Below are 21,588 nucleotides of genomic sequence, written 5' to 3'. Positions count from 1 at the left end.
TCCTAAAAATACCCAAAATCGGGGTACAGCTATACCAAAACATGGACCTATGTAGAAAAATTTTGGCGTAATCACTGGGGACCTCAAATGTCAAATAGAAGTTCGGTAGCTGAAATCCTGAAAATACATAAAATCGGGAAGTACCGTTATATGGGGACTATAACAAGAAATGGACCTATGTTGAACATTTTTGGTGATGAAGTTTTGTGACCACGGGGAATCTCAAATGTCAATTAACAGGGAGTTCGGTAGCTAAAATCCACAAACTACCGGAAATCGCGCGGTACCTATGCTATACCAAAACATAAACATCACGGTGAGCCTTAACTAATTTTAAATGGAAGGTGCTTACACCTCGGAAGTTTTTGTGGTTCTGAAACTACAATGCTCATAGATGAGAAATATCATGAAACAAAAAAATCGCCGGAGGAATTTTAAAATAAATCGCGATTTAAGTTCACATTTTTAGGGGTTCTTTAGGTTTTCACGATTTTGCTTGGAAACCGCTAGTTCTATGTAAATGGCACTAAAGCAAATGTTGTAGCCGTGAAAATTTTCCACAAGATTGCTCTTCATGATATTTTCGTAGGTTTTATCGTTTTTGAGATATAGAAGTTCAAATTGAGACAATGCACTGACTGTATCGCCTCCTTATAAAACAATATCATGCTCAGTGCGCTTTAACCAACTTTTGATGAAAACCGCTTACACATGGGAAGATTTCGCGGGTTCTGAAACAGCAATGTTCATTGATATGAAAAATAAATAAAACAGAAAAAATCGCCGGAGGGATTTTTAAATAAATCGCGGCCAAAATACACAATTTTAGGGTTTTTTTAGGTTTTCACGATTTTGCTTGGAAACCGCGAGTCCTATGTAAAAGGGCCTAAAGAAAATGTTGTAGCTGTGATAATTCTCTATAAGACTGACCTTATGGTTGTTTCTTAGGTTTTACCATTTTTGAGATATAGAGGTTCAGTTCAAATTTAGGTTTTTATCTAAAGTCTTCAAGATTTTGCTTGGAAACCGCAAGTCATATGAAAATGGGACTAAAGAAAATGTTGAAGCTGTGAAAATTCTCTACAAGACTGGATGACTTATTTTTTCCTAGGTTGTACCATTTTCAAGATATATAAGTTTTATTTGGGAAATTGCAGTAATGACATTGTTTTATAAGGGGGCGATACAGTCAGTGCATTGTCCCAATTTGAACTTCCATATCGTAAAAACGGTAAAATATACGAAAATATCATAAAGACCAATCTAGTGGAGAATTTTCTCTGCTACAACATTTGCTTTAGTGCCATTTACATAGAACTAGCGGTTTCGAAGAAAAATCGTGAAAACCTAAAGAACCCCTAAAACTGTGAACTTAAATCGCGATTTATTTTAAAATCCCTCCGGCGATTTTTTTTTGCTTCATGATATTTCTCATCTATGAGCATTGTAGTTTCAGAATCAGCAAAAACTTCCGAGGTGTAAGCACCTTCCATTTAAAATTAGTTAAGGCTCACCGTGACATACGTTGGCAATTTTTGTTGGATAATTTTTGTAACTGCAATGAACCTCAAATAGATACCAAATAAAAGGTAGGAGTTATATCAAATAATTAATTAAACTCCTCAAAATACCTAAAATCGGGAGGTACCGTTATATGGAGGCTATACCAAAACATAGACCTATGTTGACAATTTTTTTTGTAAAGAAGTTTGGTGACTGCATGGTACCTCAACTGTCAAATTAGGGTAGTTCAGTCGTAAACTGTGCTGAAATCCTCAAAATACCTAAAATCGGGAGGTACCGCTATATAGAGAACATTTTGGGTGTATAAGTTTTTTGAGCACTGGAAACCTTAAATGTTATATAACAGGTAGTTGGTTCAAGAAAAGGTACCATTTACATATGATGTCAATTTTTGATGTAGAACCTCAAAAGTCAAATTGCATGTATTTCGGGCAAAAATATGCCTAAAACCCTAAAAATAGCGAAAATCGGGTGGTACCGTTATATAAGGGCTATATCAAAACATGGACCTAGGTTGACAATTTTTAGTGAAGAAGTTTTGTGAACACTGGGAACCTTAAATGTCAAATTACCCCTATTTCGGCAAAAAATTTAGCGAAAACCCTCAAATTACCTAAAATCGGGAGGTACCGTTTATGGGGCCTATACAAAAACATGGATCTATGTTGACAATTTGGAGAAATTTCGTGAATACGGGGAACCCCAAATGTCAAATAACGGGAAAATTCACTCAAAAACTTAGCTAAAACCCTCAAAATACCGAAAATCTGGAGGTAACCTCAACAAAACATGGACCTTTGTTGGCAATTTTTGACGGAAACGTTTTGTGACCAATGAGAACCTTAAATGTCAAGTAACATATAACATAGTTCGGTCAAAAATGTGGACAAAATCGGCAACATACCTAAACTAGGGAAATACTGTTATATGGGTCATATACCAAAACATGAATCTTTTGGTAGAGAAGTTTCATGACTGCAGGGACGTCAAATGTCAAATTATGGGTAGTTCAGTACCGTTATATGGGGCTATACCGAAACCTGGATCTATGTCCACAATTTGTAGTGGAAAAGTCTTTTGACCACTGGGAAGCCATAAGCCATACAGCCAAATTAGGATTGAAAAACTAGATAAGATTTGAAAATGCCTGAAGCTATACCAAAACATGTCCACAAAACTATGACCACATTTTTGGTGGACCAGTTTTTTGATCACTGGGAACTTTATGTGCCAAATTATAGCTAATTCGGTCTTAAATTATAGCTAAAAGCTTTAAAATATCTGACATCGGGTGGTGCCGTTCTAATGGGGCTATTCCCAAATGTGGCCCTATGTCCATAATATTTGTTGGAGAAAGACGTTTTTTGATCACTTCGACTCTTAAATGCCAATTCGGCCTAAAAATGTGCCTAAATCGACAAAATACCCCAAATCGGATGGTACCGTTATATGAGGGGTATAGCATACGTCCATAATTTTTGGTCAAGAAGTTTCTTGATTTGTTAGAAGTTTTAGAAGTAAACTAAATTTGGACAAAATATTAGGATATCCAAAATTTGGACCAAATTGGCTGCCCCGTTCAAGAGATCCATTTTAGTGAAATTTTTTTAAATATTAGGGGGAAGTACCTGAAGTTGTGGACAGGTATTGCCCATTTTCGAAATGAATCTAAGTTTGGACAAAATATGACGCAGGCCAAATTTTAGGCCAAATCTGTTGATCAGTTCGAGAGGAATCGTGCTCTCCAGTCATTACATATGGTGCCATAGGAGTTTTTTTACACCTTTCTGGCTGTTTTCTCAAGAAGTATGGACTTGTCCCTGAAAAAACTTTTACCGTCGCAATATGTCGCGAGTTCTTATTAACTGTGGCCAAAAATAGAAGTAGTTATCGTAGGTTCATCAATTTTGGTACACGTACTTATTATTGACTTACAATCTCCAGGACAAAAAACTGGGATAGTCGGTCCACGTTTTTTATAGCCCCGATTTTTAGTATTTTGTAAATGTTAGTCACAATGACTGAAATTTGGTGTTTAGTCTTCGGCAGAGGTATAAAACATTCCAACAGAGAATTATGGGTGTAGATCCACGTTTTGATATAGCCCCCATAGAACTGTACCTCCCGATTTTCGGTATTTTGAAGCTTTTAGCTTCATTATTACACCGAAATTGCTGAAATTTGGTATTTAGTCTTCGTGGGGGGTATAATACTTTCACCTTGAAATTTGTTTGCATAGGTCCACGCCTTCATATAGCCCCCCATAGGACGGTACCTCCCTATTTTCGGTATTTTGGAAGTTTTAGTCTGATTATCACACTGCAATGACTGAAAATTTGTATTAAGTCTTCGTTTGGGGCTTATAACGTTCTACCAGAAATCTGTCGGTACAGGTCCTCGTCTTCCTATAGCCCCCATAGAACCATGTCTCCTAATTTTCGGTACTTTGAATGTTGTGGCCTCAATATACACCCAAAATTACTGAAATTTGGTGTTTAGACTTCATATTTTTTGTCAGCTTATTGAATACATCAAACTCTTGTCTATATATATATATATATATATATATATATATATATATATATGAGAAATTTCCTCTAAAAACATTTTTGACCATTAACGGTCAAAAAACGGTCCATTTTTTGTAAAAAATCGAATTTTGAATTTCGCTGTTCACCATTTTTTTTACAAAATTGATATATGTAAAAGTCTCTCGTTTTAAAGCAAGACTATTAGGTACTTAGTAAGCCCACAAATACATATGATTATCGGTTCATTCGTTTTCACGCTGTAGCCAACACCGCAAAAGGCTTTGCTAAAAAAGGGGGTAACCCCTGAGTGAGGTGGTCTCTGAAAAAGAGAAATCACATGTTCGTCAGCAAACCTCTGCAGCTGGAACCTTTATAGGTTTGAAGGACTCATATTTAACAACTCAAACAGCAAATAATATCGATATACACTTTTATACAATTTTTCGCCACTCCACTAATTTTAAAATTTGGTTCACAAAATCGATTTGCTAAGTATGTACCACAGACTTGGGTAGCTGCAAACACCATATGATCACTATTTACTCCCAAACAAAATTAAATCTATGTTTATTACATTCAAAGCAATCATAAGAATTTATTTTAGAACGATAAATTACTTTAAATATTAAAATTTTGGAGCATAATACAAGTTATTAATTTAAGTAAAATAATGACAAAAATACACAGTTCCAACAATTATCGGATTTGAACCTTCACATGGACAAAACTACTTGACTAATCAATACCATAATTAAAATTCCTTCAAATTGAAATGTTTACTTTATATTCTCATCAATAAATTTGTATTCCGAAGTACTTGATTTTGACCATTTTTGGCCACGGTCGTGACACTGTGCGACGGGTTCGGGTATTAGTCTAGTTAGTCTAATTTCTACCATGCGCTACTGGTTTCTAACTACGAATCAGCTGACCCGAAGGCCTAGTGAAACAGCTGACCCGAAGGCCCTGAGGAACTGTTGACCCGAAGGCCTAGTGGAACAGCTGACACGAAGGCGCTGTGGAACAGCTGGCTCGAAAGCCCTGTGTATGTATTAGCCACCACAACTTAATGGGTAGCCCTCAAAAACTATTCCCAACGCTTTAACACCGGAGTGTAAGTTGGTGGATTTTAGAACAGTCTTTTTTCCAACCCGTGTAGCTAACCCCCCTGAAGTAGTAAGCTCCCCGTCCTCAACCATTTCTGAAATACTTTAGTGGCTTAGAGTATAAAGTGAATGAGAATTGGTTGCCGTAAGCGCTAACAACGACTATGGTAAATTTACACTGGAATCGAGTTTTCCATTGTGTTACATACTACTTCACTAAGGTTGAGGGGATGTAATGCAGTGACTGCTGCTTATTGAATGTCTGTTCAGTTTGACTGCAGTTTAGTGAGGGGTAGCCATATTATGTGTTGTTGTGCTATGTATGTACGTGATAGTATTGTCTTGTCATATACAAGATCACGTTGATGTCCCCCAAACAGAAAAACCAGAATCCGATATTGTTTCTCTTCCAGTGTCTTAGAGGTCCGATCTATAATTGTTCCACAAACATCCCAGATGGGACAAGGGAGACTTCTCTCATATCAATGAGTGCACGCCGATTCATATTAGCTCAATGATATGGGACCTACTTTTTATTGCCGAGTCCGAACGGCGTGTCTTACGACACCACTTGTAGAGAAGTTTTTCAAGGCTTAAATACTCAGGAAATGTCGCCAGCATTACTGAGGGGGAGTTTTGCCACCGTTGAAAATTTGATGTTGCTTGGCCTGGGATTCGAACCGCAGACCTTCTGAGTGCAAGGCGGACGTGCTAACCATTGCACCACGGTGGCCCCCGATCTACTCATGTGCAAATCCCTGCCAGCATTTTGAAGTGAGTTTCTCACTCGCTCGCCTAAGACGTTACTCCGGAGACACGCCAAGGAAGATGAAAAAACAATGCCTGTAACAATATTATGATTATCTTTTATCGCGTGTGCAGACACTTCTAAGTGACACCTGAGTCACTTAAAGGCGATTGTTTACATTTATTTAAGAAATCAACACATTTGAACAAATATGGGACATTTTTTCTATCTGATGATTATATGACTCGGTGGTGGAGTGGTAAGCTTGCTCGGTCCGGGTTCGATTCCCAAGCCAGACCACAAAACAAAAACACATTTTTAGAATGGCAAAATTTAACAAAAAAATAAATAATTAAAAAAATAAAATCGAAACATAAAAAATAAATAGAAAAAATTATTTTTTTATTATTTCCAAGAACTCTCGCGGAAATGATCTTCTAGAAGTGTCGTCTAGGTGACTTCCAAGAAGTGACGCGGGCGTGGTTCTTTTATTCACAACTGAGGTCACTTCAGGGTGACTTCCGCGACTGTTGTCATCGCCTAGGCGATACGCTTAAGTCACTTCTGCGATAGTTTTTGTTTGTGGGATATAGTATCGGACTATTTTCGTGTTAAAGCCAATGTTTGGACACTAGGCCGGGGCGATTTGTGTGGGGAAAAAAACCTTAATGGCCCTTCGCGTTTCTGATTCGTGGGATTGAACTGAGCAAGAAAAGTCCAAGGGACGGTGAAAATCGAACCTCCCGATTTTGACTTGACGTTTTTTGGATATTTTGGCCTATAACAGCCAACACATAGGCCAAAATTGTAGCCAACACAATACTTAAGAACTCTCTGGTACATTGCAAAATTATTGGAATGCTCCTTCAGGCAGTTTTGGCCTTGAGAAAGTGCAAATTTTTTGGAAAGTATCGATAAGTGACACTGTTATACAAAAGTTGACCAGAAAAAAATTCTATCGTGTTGGGGTCCATGGACAACGAAAATACCTTTGGTTCGTTTGGGTCACTTCGTTTTATTGTTTTATAAAGGTAAAAGCAGTGAAAATCTGGGTTTCTTACATTTTCAAATTTAAACGGGCATATCTTCTTTTTTCACAACGGATTTCTATTGATCCTTTTTACTTTTAAAGGGATGAATAATATCTTTCTAATAAGCTATTATTTTTTAAATCGGGTAACAAATGACTAAGCTATAGTAGTAAAAAACCGGACAAAAAAGGGAAAATTATTTTCCTCGTGAGCTAGGGTGCTTAGAAGATACCACACAGTATAATTATTTATTTTCACCAAAAAGGAAATTAAATTAGTTTCCGAAAACGGGAAAAACTAATAAAATTTGTAGCTATGCAATTAATTACAATTAACGTTTCATATACAATTTTTGGGTGAAATGGAAAATTATGGGGTAGTAAGTGTTGTTTTGTTGGGTCGCCCTAGCTACACATGCCTTGTGAACCTGTAGAAAAACGGAAGTGGCCTGTTCAATAAATTGTCTAAAACCTACATAATGATACTTCATTGTAAATCTACAGTATATTACACATTTTGAATAATTCCATTTTTTCTTTATTCTTTATTTCAGATTGAACTTTGATAGCCACTTTGACTGAAACATAAAAAACACAAACTATTCATAAATTATTTATGCGTGGATTTTATCAGCAGTGCAAGGTAAGTACATCATTAAAACGGAATATAATATGTAATGAACTACCATCCTTGTCCTAGTTCCTCTAATTCGATTTTCCACTTTGCAATTTCTATTTTAATTAATTTTTTGTATTTTTAATTAAAAAAGCGAGAATAATTTGTCCACTACTTAGGATGTACCAAACCTGACCACTTGGTTGGTTTGTCGCAATACTTTGGACGATAGTTGAAGCATTCTCCAAACTCTTTGTTGGACAAATGTTTAAATATGGCATAAATCATTTCCACACCCTCCTTCTCTCGCCAACTGTTTGAAGGCTTTAACAGCCGACAATGACGGTGAAAAACATTTCACTTTAATATTTCACCTGTCGATTGTTTTTTTACGTTTTCCACTCAAAGCATTCAGCCTCCCATTCAGTGGTTTTTTGGCTTGGTCGTTTGTTTCATTATGTGGCCGGCCAGAACAGAATTATTCAATGGCCGTGCATTACCGGGCATGATTTATATTTCATAAATCTCTAAAAATGCTGTTGTTCACAGAGTTTGGACAACAAAGTGAAGTGGTGGTTAAGAATACCGAGTACTACAAACAAAAAGAGAAAGACAAAAAATAAACTGAAATGTTGGCCAAAAAGTCATTGAACGTCAACAGAGAGAAAAACTCGACGTCAGCCAACAGGCCACAACAGAGGCTGGCGGTTTTCCATGTTATGACAGCGAATAAATGGAAAGTTGTTAATAACGCAACAACCATCAAACCAACCATCATTGCAGTCCAAAAACAAAGTTCTTTGCTTTCGATCGTCCACTCTTTCTTGGTATCTCGCTTGTATATAGATGTCGACTGTGAAAGCGACATAGCCGACCGTTCGACTGGGTCTACTCTTTGTAGTCGATGTCCAGGGGGGATGCATTGTGAATGTTTTCCAACTGTTTGTGTTGCTGCTGCTTGCCTTTCTTTGTCTGTATTTAATTTGTATGGTTTCTGTCGATGGAGAAGTTCATTTTTAATTCCCATTTATGGTCTTCTAGTTGTTGTTGTAGTTGTTGTTATAACAAAAGCTAGCAGTGGAAAATGCATATTAATTTTTAATAAATTCATTTTCTTCGTTTTTTAAGTGAATTATTTTTTATTGGAAATTCTTTGTACTTTGAGAGTTTGTGTGTTTATATCCTCAGACTTTGGGCTGTCTCAACGAAATAATTGCTTTAAACTACAAGTATATTTGGACGAAATCAGTTTCAGACAATTTGGAGCCGATTTAGTCCTGTCATTCCATTTTATAGAAAGAAATATTAAAATCAAACTAGTTTTTAACAGGTTTTCATTCATAATTAATTGGTTTTTTGCTTTTTTATATTAAAAAATGTAATAATTATTGACCTTCAATGAGGTTTAAAGAAAAATAATCTGAAAGAGAGGATTAAGGTTTAAAAAATGATTGTAAGAACCAGGGCCTAATGAAGTAGTTCACGATTGGCTGCCTGTGGAATTCTCAGTACCATGTCCATTACATAACAGGAACGTTTCAAATTTTACAGTTTTTTTGGTAAAATTTATTTATCTGCCTTACCAATTACCATAGGCTGTCAATTTTTTTCTCAAATATTTTTATATCACATGCAATTTTGGTGTTGAAAATGGGGGTTTTAAGTCCATGTAACCATATAACCGTAGGTATTCTTTATCTATTAACCATGCTGTAGAATCATATGGGGTGTAATTTTGCACAGTGAGTTCCCAATGTGTATAAAATAAAATATATCTGAAATCTGGTATTTAGAGTTCTTAGTGAACACAAAATATCCTTACCAAAAATTGTCAACGTTGGTCCATGTTTTGGGGTTATGACCATACCTTCCTATTTCTAGTATTTTGAAGATCTTAGCCGCCTTTTTAATTTGAAACTAATATGATTTTAATATTTCTTTCAATAAAAATAGAGGTTTCATTTAATTTGGAAAATGTTTCATTTAAATTGGAAATGGTTTCATTCTATTTCCATTTATAGTAAACATTTCTATTTGAGGGAATTTGAATTATGGTATTGATTTGTCAAGTAGGTTTACCCATGGGAAGGTTCAAATCCGATAATTGTTGGAAATATGTATTTTTGTCCTTATTTTACTAAAATTAATAACTTGTATTATGCTCCAAAATTTTAATATTTAAAGTAATTTATCGTTCTAAAATAAATTTTTAAGATTGCTTTGGATGTACTAAACATAGATTTAATTTTGTTTGGGAGTAAATAGTGATCATATGCTGTTTACAGCTACCCAAGTCTGTGGTGCTTAGTAAATCGATTTTGTGAACCAAATTTTAAAATTATGGGGTGGGAAAAATTGTATAAAAGTGTATATCGATATTATTTGCTGTTTGAGTTGCGAAAAATGAGTACTTCAAACGTATAAAGGTTGCAGCTGCAGAGGTTTGCAGACGAACATGTCATTTCTCTTCTTCAGCGACCACTTCAGTCAGAGGATACCCCATTTTTTAACAAAGCGTTTTGCGGTGTTGGATATAGCGCGTGGACCTATGCAGACAAATTTCAAGGTGAAAGTATTATGCCCCCATCGAAGACTAAATGCCATATTTCAGCAATTTCGGTCTAATAACATAACATATGTTCCCACAACATCCCCGAAGGGACAAGGGAGACTTCTCTCATATTAATGAGTGCACGCCGATTCATATTGGCTCAATGAAATGCCCAGTCCGAACGGCGTGTCTTACGACACCACTTGTAGAGAAGTTTTTCATGGCTGAAATACTCAGGAAATGTCGTCAGCATTACTGAGGGGGAATTTTGCCACAGTTGTAAATTTGATGTTGCTAGGCCTGGGATTCGAACCGCAGACCTTCAGAGTGCAAGGCGGACGTGCTAACCATTGCACCACGGTGGCCCCCTTTCGGTGTAATAATGAGGCTAAAATCTTCAAAATACGGATAATCGGGAGGTACGGTTCTATGGGGGCTATTTCAAAACGTGGACCTACACCCACAATTCTCTGTTGGAATTTTTGATACATTTGCCGACGACTAACCACCAAATTTGAATACTTTCGTTTGGTCATTGTATCTAAAACTTTCAAAATACCGAAAATCGGGAGGTACGGTTCTATGGGGGCTATATCAAAACGTGGACCGACCATGCCAATTTTTTGTCCTGAAGATTGTAAGTCAATAATAGGTACGTGTACCAAAATTGATGCACCTACGACAACTCCTTCTATTTTTGGTCACAGTTAATATCGACGCCTCCAAACAATAGTATGCTAAGTCGACTTAGCATGTTTTCAAGTTCTTTAGATGTTTATATTTAACGTCCTTTTACTTAAATTCTGTCAAATTTTGGTAATGATCGGACAATCCGAACAGAAGTTATAAACAAATATTTCCTTAGCATAGTACTGAAGGTCAAAGAAATTTCCAAACTTTAAGAGCTTGTCCTGCAAAACTCGCTTTTCAGAATTAGCAAACTACTATTTGGAGGTGTCGAACATAAATTCTGTCAAATTTTGGTAATGGTCGGTCAATCCGAACAGAAGTTATAAACAAATATTGACTTAGCATAGTACTGAAGTTCAAAAAAATTTCCACACTTTAAGAGCTTCTCCTGCAAAACTCACTTTTTAGACTTAGCATACTATTATTTGGAGGTGTCGATATGCTGTTTACAGCTACCCAAGTCTGTGGTGCTTAGTAAATCGATTTTGTGAACCAAATTTTAAAATTATGGGGTGGGAAAAATTTTATAAAAGTGTATATCGGTATTATTTGCTGTTTGAGTTGTGAAAAATGAGTACTTCAAACGTATAAAGGTTGCAGCTGCAGAGGTTTGCAGGCGAACATGTCATTTCTCTTCTTCAGCGACCACTTCAGTCAGAGGATACCCCCTTTTTTAACAAAGCGTTTTGCGGTGTTGGCTATAGCGCGAAAACGAATGAAGCAATCATCATATATTTTTGTGCGCTTATTAAGTACATAATAATTTTGCTTTAAAACGAGAGAATTTTATAATAAATATAAATTAAAAAAAAATCGTGAACAGCGAAAGTCAAAATTCGATTTTTTTTTTTAAAAATTGACCGTTTTAGACCACTAATCGGTCAAAAATGTTTTTAAAGGAAATTTCTCATATATAAATACAAGAGTTTGATATATTCAATATGCTCACAAACAATATGAAGACTAAGCACTAAATTTCAGTCATTTCGGGTGGATATTAAGGTCACAACACTCAAAATACAGAAAAAGAGGAGGCACGGTTCTATAGGGGCTATAGAAAGACGAGGAACTACACCGACAGATTTCTGGTAGAACGTTATAAGCCTCCTAACGAAGACTTAATAAACCAAATTTAGCCATTTGGGTGTGATAATCACGCTAAAACCTCCAAAATACCGAAAATCGGGAGGTACCGACCTATGGATGGGGGCTATATGAAGGCGTGGACCTATGCAGACAAATTTCAAGGTGAAAGTATTATGCCCCCATCGAAGAATAAATACCATATTTCAGCAACTTCGGTGTAATAACATAACATATGTTCCCACAACATCCCCGAAGGGACAAGGAAGACTTCTCTCATATCAATGAGTGCACGCCGATTCATATTGGCTCAATGAAATGGGACCTACTTTTTATCGCCCAGTCCGAACGGCGTGTCTTACGACACCACGTGTAGAGATGTTTTTCATGGCTGAAATACTCAGGAAATGTCGTCAGCATTACTGAGGGGGAATTTTGCCACAGTTGTAAATTTGATGTTGCTTGGCCTGGGATTCGAACCGCAGACCTTCAGAGTGCAAGGCGGACGTGCTAACCATTGCATATTTCAAAACGTGGACCTACACCCACAATTCTCTGTTGGAATTTTTGATACCTTTGCCGAAGACTAACCACCAAATTTGAATACTTTCGTTTGGTCATTGTATCTAAAACTTTCAAAATACCGAAAATCGGGGGGTACGGTTCTATGGGGGTTATATCAAAACGTGGACCGACCATCCCAATTTTTTGTTCTGAAGATTGTAAGTCAATAATAGGTACGTGTACCAAAATTGATGCATCTACGATAACTCCTTCTATTTTTGGTCACAGTTAATATGAACTCGCGACAGTGTGCGACGTACCTCCCCTATGCGGCATTTAAAAAAAACGCTATATTTGCAAAAATTACGCATGTATCGGTTTAAAAATTTACGAATTAATCGACAATGTAATATTTCTTTTGGGCCTAAAGACCCAAAATAACCAGATATTTCGCGCGACATGCCCTTGTTAAAATAATGGGTGGGAAAGGAGGTTTGTAATGAGGATTTTTGCTGGGTTTAAATTAATTGAGGCAATGATGGGAAATTTGTGTGGATATAGAACAAATCAACAAAAATGTCTCTATATTTTTATAGTCCAATAGATATTTCTCTAATTTTTTACAAATACATTCTATATACTAGTATCAATAACTCAAGTTAAAAATATAAATATTTTCTTAAGTAAGCTTAACGCAGTTGTGAACCCAAACATTAAAATTCGATTACCTCAAATCTGTAAAATGGCGTCTGGAACACTTAAGCATGACACCGATGATATGTATAAACCAAACTTATGATTATATCAGTTTAAGCATAAATTTTGGGAAGCAATGGGGTTGTGTGTACCCTAGGTACTTATTTGGAACCAAAATACCGGATCACGCCCACTTTTTTAAATATGTTATATCTTGAGAACTGATGAAAATGCTCACTCTTTTTAATACATTATTTTTCCAAAACTACTGAACCAAATTTCATGCAATTTTCAGAAAATGTTCAGGAATATCCCGTGGTCCAAAATGCTATATATTTGTAGACGAATTTCGGGAGCCTATTGTTTTATAATTGCTATACTTGCCAAACTTGTGAGTGCATCGGCTGGGAAATTAATTTTCGAGACAACGGTGGTTGCGCGGCCGTTGAACACAAACGATATATTTACAAATATCCTTACATGGTGAGGTTCAACGGTCCATCAGCCATGAAAAACTAAAACATTTACATAAGTCTCCAAATGCGGGATAATTCGACTTTTTCTTTTTACTTGCTTTTATTATTAGATCGCTTTAGTATAAAGACAGGGGACATGTTCGATAAATCCTAAATCTAAACAGCATCAATGGTAGAAAAAATCCGAAAATCCGTGACAAAATCTGTGGGTAAGTATAAAATTCTCCTCGTAAGAGAAAAGAACGGTTACTGACAAAATCTGTGGGTAAATTTGAAATTCTCCTCGGTTTGACAATGCACCTTAGTAGTGAGTTAGAAAATAACTATTTTTGAATTGTCAAGTCATTAAAACTCATTACGATGGGTCAGCAACGCGGGCCGGGGTCTGCTTGTTTCAAATAAAATTTTTAGTGTTTGTTTTCTTTTATTGGCTTTCCACATACGAAGTAGAGGGCACTTTGCTAGTAATACAATAATATAATTGTTCCACAAAACATCCCAGAAGGTACAAGGAAGACATCTCTCATTTCATTTTACTTGTTTTAATATTTTATTAAACAAAAGTTTATAAATTTTTGGAATAATATGTTCCAAAATTTACACACACACCCAATAAAGTTTTATTTGAAATGGTCAACAACTCGCCAATAACTTTTTATGTCATTCAATACCCAAGAGAGATGAAATTTTTCAAAATTTTTGTTTTGTAATTTGTTTTCTCTTACTTTCGTTCACCATTATCAATTCATTGCAAATAACTTAATAAATAAATGTTCCATGTTCCTCCAGTTATGTTTGACAATGATACAACAAACATCGAATATTTGTGTAGCTATGACACTATCATGTTTTACAATTCCCAAACAAACGAAGTAGGACACTCTCTCTCTCTATTTCAATTATGTACATATACATAAAAATCGATTTTTAGTAGAAAGTACCAGCATTTGCTTATTCGTTTATACTTCGAGTCATTTTGTTGAAAATGACCATAACCGGCATTTACGGAATTTTCAGAACAATTTTTATGATGGCATTTTTCCATGTTTGAAATACAGAAATTGTTTGGTGGTAAATATTTGTGTTTGAATTTTGTTCTGTTGGCTGACTGGTTGGCTGTTTGGAATGCCTTTCCATATTCCAAAAGTATTCGTTTAATTAAAACACCTAAAATTCTTATACTTACCGGAAAAACCATCTGGACATGTACAATTGTAGTAGGCCAACACCATCTACACAGGTACCACCATTTTGACAAGGACCCGACCAACATTCATCCCAATTCGTTTGGCACTGGATACCTGTATAACCATCAATGCAATAACATGAATAGGAGCTGTAAGGAAAAACAACAAAACAAAAGTGTTAGAAGAACAAATGAATTCATAATGAGTAACAAATTATGCAATTGTAGTGAAAGAGTTCATTATAATTTCTCTTTGAAATTAACTGCTGACTTTTTTGCAAAGCTCTAGGGGGAATATGTGTGTAGGAAAATACCTTCAATGGCAATAAAATAAAACTGTTTTTATTTAAAAAAAAATCTTCTTAACATTTCTTTAATATTTTGTGCAAGTAAGGGGTATGTTTTTGATCTTCCACCTCCATAATAGGAGTAGAGGGTACAGCAAGTAAAATGTAAGTAGCTTCGTAAAATGTAAGTAGCAAATGATCAAATTAGGCCACAGGGCTATTTTTAGTTCTTTTAAAAAGTATTCAAATGCAAAAGGCATTGATTTAATGAACTAACTAACTAAAGCCTTCAAAATACCGAAACTTCGGGAAAACATACTACTAGTCGTCCCTGCTTAAAAGTTAGTCTCTTTATGCCCCACAAACTTAATTGTTAACTTTATCCAATTAACTGGAAACACTAATTATCCTAATTAGGTTATCTTTATTAGTCACGCTTTGTTTTTTTAATACAAGCCCACAATATTCCTTTTCCCCTTTCACTCTGCCGCAACATAAAAATTCGAAAACACTAACTTTTTGTTTATTTTTATCATAATTTGAAAAAAAGTTTGCTTTTTCTTTCTACTACTGCTGCCGTTTGTACATTATAACCTTTCTTTGTTTTAGTAGTATCTTTGTTGACGGCATATTTGCCATACATTCATTCATTCCATGCCTCATCAGATTTATATTTTATTCAACTTTGACTGGAAATATGAACGAACGTAACCACTAAAGCAATTGGCAATTGCTTTTTGCAAAACACAACATCTGCATGATACCAAACGATATCTTTGCAATTCATGCCGAGGATATATTGTTTTTAACCAACACAAATCCAACATAAAGTTTCGCAATAAATATCCTCTAAAGATGGAAAATTATGAATGAGATTTGAAATATAGCAAAAAGTGAGATAGATTGCTAAGAACGACTACAGGCAGGCAGGCAAACAACTGCAATATGGTTGGCATTCAAGTGATATGAATTTCGAAACAAATAGACTTTAGACTTTATAATTGCTTATTTGCTTAATTTGCTGCTTTGTATTTGAAATAGAAGGCACAGTGATTTGGAAATTTCGATAATTAACTAAAATTGGAAGGGTAAAAGCAAAAGCTTTTCATAGACTGCTGTTTATCCTTGCAGGCCAAAAAAAAAAAAAAAACAAGTAAAAAAGCGTTAAGTTCGGCCGGGCCGAACTTTTCATACCCTCCACCATAAAATATTCTGAACTAAAATGGAATAATTAGTTTTCATACCTGTCCCCAACTTTAAGTGGGTACGTTAAAGTGTCAGATCATTTACATAAAATGCTTCATTCGGGAGGCCCTTCTTTATGGTGCCTATATCTAACTATCTATGTTGATAATTTTTGGTGGGCTAGAAATTGGGAGGTACCGTTATATAGGGGTTATAATAAAACATGGACCTATGTTGACAGTTTTTGATGGGAGCCTTTAATGTCAAATAACTCCTAATTCGGTTAAAAATTTCAGCTAGAATCCTCAAAATACCGAAAATCGGTACATAACGTTGGAACTTCAAATGTCATTAACAGCTAGGTCGGAGGTATGTGGCCTATACGAAAATATGAACGTAAATGAACAATTTTTGTTGCAGAATTTTTGTTGGCTTTTAAATTTAAAATTACAGAAAGTTCGTCCAAAAAATAAAGCTAAGGTACGGAAAATCGGGAGGTTTGTTTTGGGGCTATACCAAAATATGGACCTACGTTCGGTTAAACATTTTTAGTAAAATCCTCAAAGTACCGAAAATCGGGAAGTATAGTTATATTGGGGCTATGTTGAAAATTGTTGATGCAGATGTGTGGTGACCACTACAACCTTCAAATGTCAAATTACAGTTAGTTCGGTTAAAAATTGTAGCTAAAATTGCCAAATTACTAAAAATTGGGAGGTACCGTTATATGGGAGCTATGTATATCCGAATGTTGACAATTATTGATGGAGAGGTGTTGTGACCACTAAGAACTTCAAATGTCAAATTACTGCTAGTTCGGTTTAATATTGTAGCTAAAATCATCAAATTACTGAAAATCGGGAGGTACCGTTATATGGGGGCTTTATAAATACATCGACCTTTCTTCATAATTTTTGGTTGAGAGGTGTGGTGTCAAATGTTCAAATTACAGATAATTCGGTTAAAACTTATAGGTAAAATTCTCAAAATACCGAAAATCGGGAGGTACCGTTATATGGGGCTATACCAAAACATGGACCTATGTTCATAATTTTTTCGAATATAAGTTTTTTGGTCTCTAAGAACCCTAAATATCAAATTATAGCTGATTCGGTCTAGAAATGTGACATAAAACGTCAAAATACCGTAAATCCGGGGGTACCGTTATATGGGGGCTATACCAAAACGTGGACCTATGTCCACAACTTTTGTTATATAAATTTATTGACACTTAGGAACCCTAAATGTCAAATTATAGCTTAATCGGTCTGAAAATGTAGCTAAAAACGGCCAAATACCGTAAATCGGGGGTACCGTTATATGGGGGCTATACCAAAACGTGGACCGATATAGCCCATCATCGAACTTGACCTGCCTGCAAACAAAATACGCATTTTCCCAAAATTTTAGCTTTCTATCTCCATTTTTGTGGATGCTAGAGTGATTACCACAGACGGACGGACGTGCACAGATCGACTCAGAATTTTACCCTGATCAAGAATATATATACTTTATAGGGTCGAAAATGAGTATTTCAATGCGTTACAAACGGAAAAACAAACTTAATATACCCTCCATACTATGTGGAGGGTATAAAAAGAAAACACAAATTATACGACCAAAAACACTTCTCAGATTGTGGTGTAACTCAACTATCAAAACACAGAGAAGAATGAGAAAGAAGAAACAAATAAAAGAATCTCACGGTGCACATACACAAAAAAGAACAATGATAAGAGGAACTCATACAAACAAAACTCACCAACATTGTTTTTTCACCACGACATCGAATACCGAGAGAAGAGAATTACATTGTCGAAGATAAGAGAATGCTATTGTCCAGCAGACAAAAACTATTGTTGTACATGATAAAACAATTGTTGTAATTAACAAAAACAATTGTTGGACTCACAATACTACATGCGGAACCTAACAATATCTTTACAATACATATTTTGCCCTTCGAATGTTGTTGAATCAATCATATTTTTTTCTCTGCGTGTACGATATCTCCGTTGTTTAGCCACCTCCGTCTATCTACTTTGCAACAATATAAAGGAAATTTCCTTTTGAAATATGCCTACTAGAAGGGGAGATATAAGCTATAAAACGTCGAATGTTCTCCACATAATTCTCCCATCACCAAAAGCAGCAGTCTTCCCCCATTAACCACCAAAATTTCGTGAAGATTCGATGAAAATTGCTACCTGTCATCTACGCAAACCTACTTTGCATCATTCTAAAGATGGAATTTTCTACTTTCATAGTCAGACTTTGCCTGAAGGTCCCCTACCAAAGCTGTGATATTCGTCATTATAAGTAAAATCGCAAAAATGAAAAGTTGGGTTTTATTTGCGACTATTGTGATATCTTCGTTGTTTGACCACCTACGACAACAAAAGATGGTATTTTCTTCTTTCATTTACAGGTCTTGCTTTTGGTATACCCCTTATAGAAGCTGAGATATTGGCTTTGGAAAAACAACGTTGACTTTTTCTCCAAATAAGTTTTTTGTCCATTTCGACGCCCTAAATATTACCTGACTTCACCAAAATCTATAGGCTACTTCTCCTCCGGGATTCCCATCAAAACCCAAAATTTGGCGACGATCCGATGAAAATTGCGACCTGTAGCGTGATTACAAGGTTTCTATGGACAGACGGATTGACATACATAGCCAGATCGACTCAGCTCGTCGAGGCATTCATTTTGGTATAGATTAGTATAGGTCCACGACCATTATTTCGACGCGTTACAAACTTTTTGGTCAACCCAACTTATAACACCCTCCCCACACAGTGGTGTAGGTTATAATTACACTATGCAACACTGAAAATGCAAATAACTTCCTGTATGCATTTTTTGAAAGTACATATTGAGACAACAAAAACCCTAGTAGGGTTTTGTCCTGCCAGATCCAGTTCGGATTTTATGGCCTCATCTAAACCGGGCTAAACCTACAGTTTTTTTGCATTTATCGGGCCTTTATCTCAGAAACGATTAGGAATTTGGCTTTGCTGTATTTAGCAATGTTGTAGCCATGAGCTAGTAGAACTTACTTATCTTTTGAACAGACCACATAAGAAAAATTCCGTCTAGGGCATCAAAATCGATAAACTATAGAAAATTTTAAATAATTGCTGAATGAGCTAAACTATTAGGAGTTCAACCAAGTTACCTCTTGCAAAAATCTTCTAAAGAAAGTTCTCAGCAATTCTACGGAACATTCTGAAACTCTAAATTGCTTACTTCATGTTGTTTCAGCGGTATTTTGCATCATATCTTTTACAAGACGTATTTCAAACACAAATCACACCAACAGTTTATTCTCGCATTTCGGATTTCAACACATTATTGCCATATTTATTAAATGGTCGCTGAAAATATACTGAAAATAAACGTGATAAAAAGTCAATATTTAACCATGTTTATTAGGGTTATGACTTTTTGACATTTTTTCTTAAAAATGATTTCCTATAGTGGGAATGAGTGAACTTTTGCCTAAAATAGCATTCATTCCATTTTATTACAAAACAAGTAAAAAGTATCAGTCGGCTTTGCCGACAGAGATATACCCTCAGCCTGTGTGAATTAAAATACTTTTTTCTCGAAAAAACGTATGTATTTAGGGGGGTTTCAAAATTTTGGGCGTATGATCTTCCCGACAAAAATATGGACTAGGATAAAAGCTCAAAGCTTCGAGAGTTGCCATGCGCTCCAGCAACCACATATGGTGCCATATGGATTTTATATACCAATGAATGCAAGTTGCATCAACAAAAATCAAAGTGATTCGAGAGCAGGTATTAAAGTGAATTTATCCGAAATTTTGTGTGGGAGGTACCCGAAGGAGTGGACAAATACAGTCCATATTCGGACATGATCTATATCTGGTAGATATATTACGATGTGTAACGTATGGACCAAATCGGTCACTCCCTTCATGAGTTATAGTGCGCACAATTTTTCCGAACATTTTTGAACTTTTGTGGGGGAGGTACCTGAAGGAGTGGACCGATATGGCTTATCTTTGAAATTAACTATATTTTCACAAAATATTACGAAGGCCAAATTATGGACCGAATCGGCAGATCCTTTCGAGAGTTATCTTGAGCTTCAACAACTACACACGCCGTCACAGGGGTTTTGTTTGTACCTTTCAGGCTATTTTCTCTGGAAGAATGGACCTGCCCCTGATGAAACTGGTTCCACCGTATGGGGGGGGGCGTGAATACAAGTTGTTACAACAAAAATCCAAACGATTCGAGAGCAGGTCCTAAACTTAACTTTTCCGAAATTTTGTGTGAGAGGTACCCGAAGGACCGATTAAGCCCGTATTGGAACCTCACCAAGTCTGCTAGAAATTTCACGATGTGAAAAGTATGAACCATATCGGTTACTCCCTTCAAGAGTTATCGTGCGCACAAATTTTCCTTACTTTTGTGGGGGAGGTACTGGAAGGAGTGGCCCGATATAACCCATCTTCGAACTGAAACTAAGTTTGGACAAAATATTATGAAAGCGAAAATTTGAACCGAATCGGTACATCCCTTCCAGAGTTATCGTGCGCTCCAGCCAGACAGACAGACGGACGGACATTGCTTAATCTACTCCAAATTGTCTGAAACATATTTCGTCCAAACATACTTGGGGTCTAAAACCATTATTTCTATGAGGCACATTTTGCCCTCGTTATAATAAATGCTGAGGGTATAAAAAACGTTAACTTTTTCCCCAAATAAGTTTTTTGCCCATTCTGACTCCTAAATATTGTCCGACCATCACCAAAATCAATAGGCTTCTTCTCCTCCCCATCAACATCCAAAATTTGGTGATGATATGATCAAAATTGCGAACCGTAGCATGATTACAAGGTTTAAATGGACAGACGGACGGACACACATAGCCAGATCGACTCAGCTCATCGAGACATTCATTTTGGTATATATAAGTATAGGACTACGACCATTATTTCGATGCGTTACAAACTGTTTGGCCAAAACGAACTTACAATACCTTCCCCACATGTATGCAGTGTAAAATTATTTACCGACGGGGAGCGTTGAACACAACTCTCGGTTTTGTAGTCAGACACACATATTCTGTGCCACGGTACTCTTTGCATAGTAATGAGTAAATTAAATAGTTTAGCCTTTCGTGGTGGTAGTTTTAATTTGCCTGAACGAATTTAATGCCTTTCTTGTTTTTTTTTTTATTCATAAATGTCGGCTTTATTCGTCATATTTTTTAGTACAAAATGATGATTTTTCACTTCGCCCTCTTCCTTTCCTCAATTTTCTGAAACCACTGTGTAACAGCTGTGATGATTACAACATAAAAGTAATCAAGGATATAACCAATGTTTAACGAAGTAT

At 36.0% G+C, this 21,588-nt stretch overlaps 1 protein-coding gene and 1 long non-coding RNA gene across 2 annotated transcripts in view; one reads left to right on the top strand and one right to left on the bottom strand.

Annotated features, from left to right (window-relative positions):
* Positions 1–21,588, bottom strand: part of LOC141394801 (protein eyes shut-like) — a 423,861-nt gene that overhangs the window by 274,839 nt on the left and 127,434 nt on the right. Inside the window, 2 exon segments of the mRNA XM_073969695.1 lie at positions 14,742–14,778; positions 14,780–14,891. Of these exon segments, the coding sequence (XP_073825796.1) occupies positions 14,742–14,778; positions 14,780–14,891 (149 nt within the window).
* The window catches only part of LOC141394803 (uncharacterized), a 340,204-nt gene that overhangs the window by 256,339 nt on the left and 62,277 nt on the right, over positions 1–21,588 (top strand). The window contains exon 4 of the long non-coding RNA XR_012410488.1: positions 7,494–7,582. This is a non-coding gene — a long non-coding RNA (uncharacterized lncRNA). The remainder of the gene's footprint in view (positions 1–7,493; positions 7,583–21,588) is intronic.

The sequence above is a fragment of the Musca autumnalis genome, unplaced genomic scaffold, assembly GCF_047663935.1.
Source record: "Musca autumnalis isolate F117 unplaced genomic scaffold, ASM4766393v1 scaffold_2, whole genome shotgun sequence".
NCBI lineage: Eukaryota > Metazoa > Arthropoda > Insecta > Diptera > Muscidae > Musca > Musca autumnalis.
This window is presented reverse-complemented; position numbering and strand designations above follow the sequence as displayed.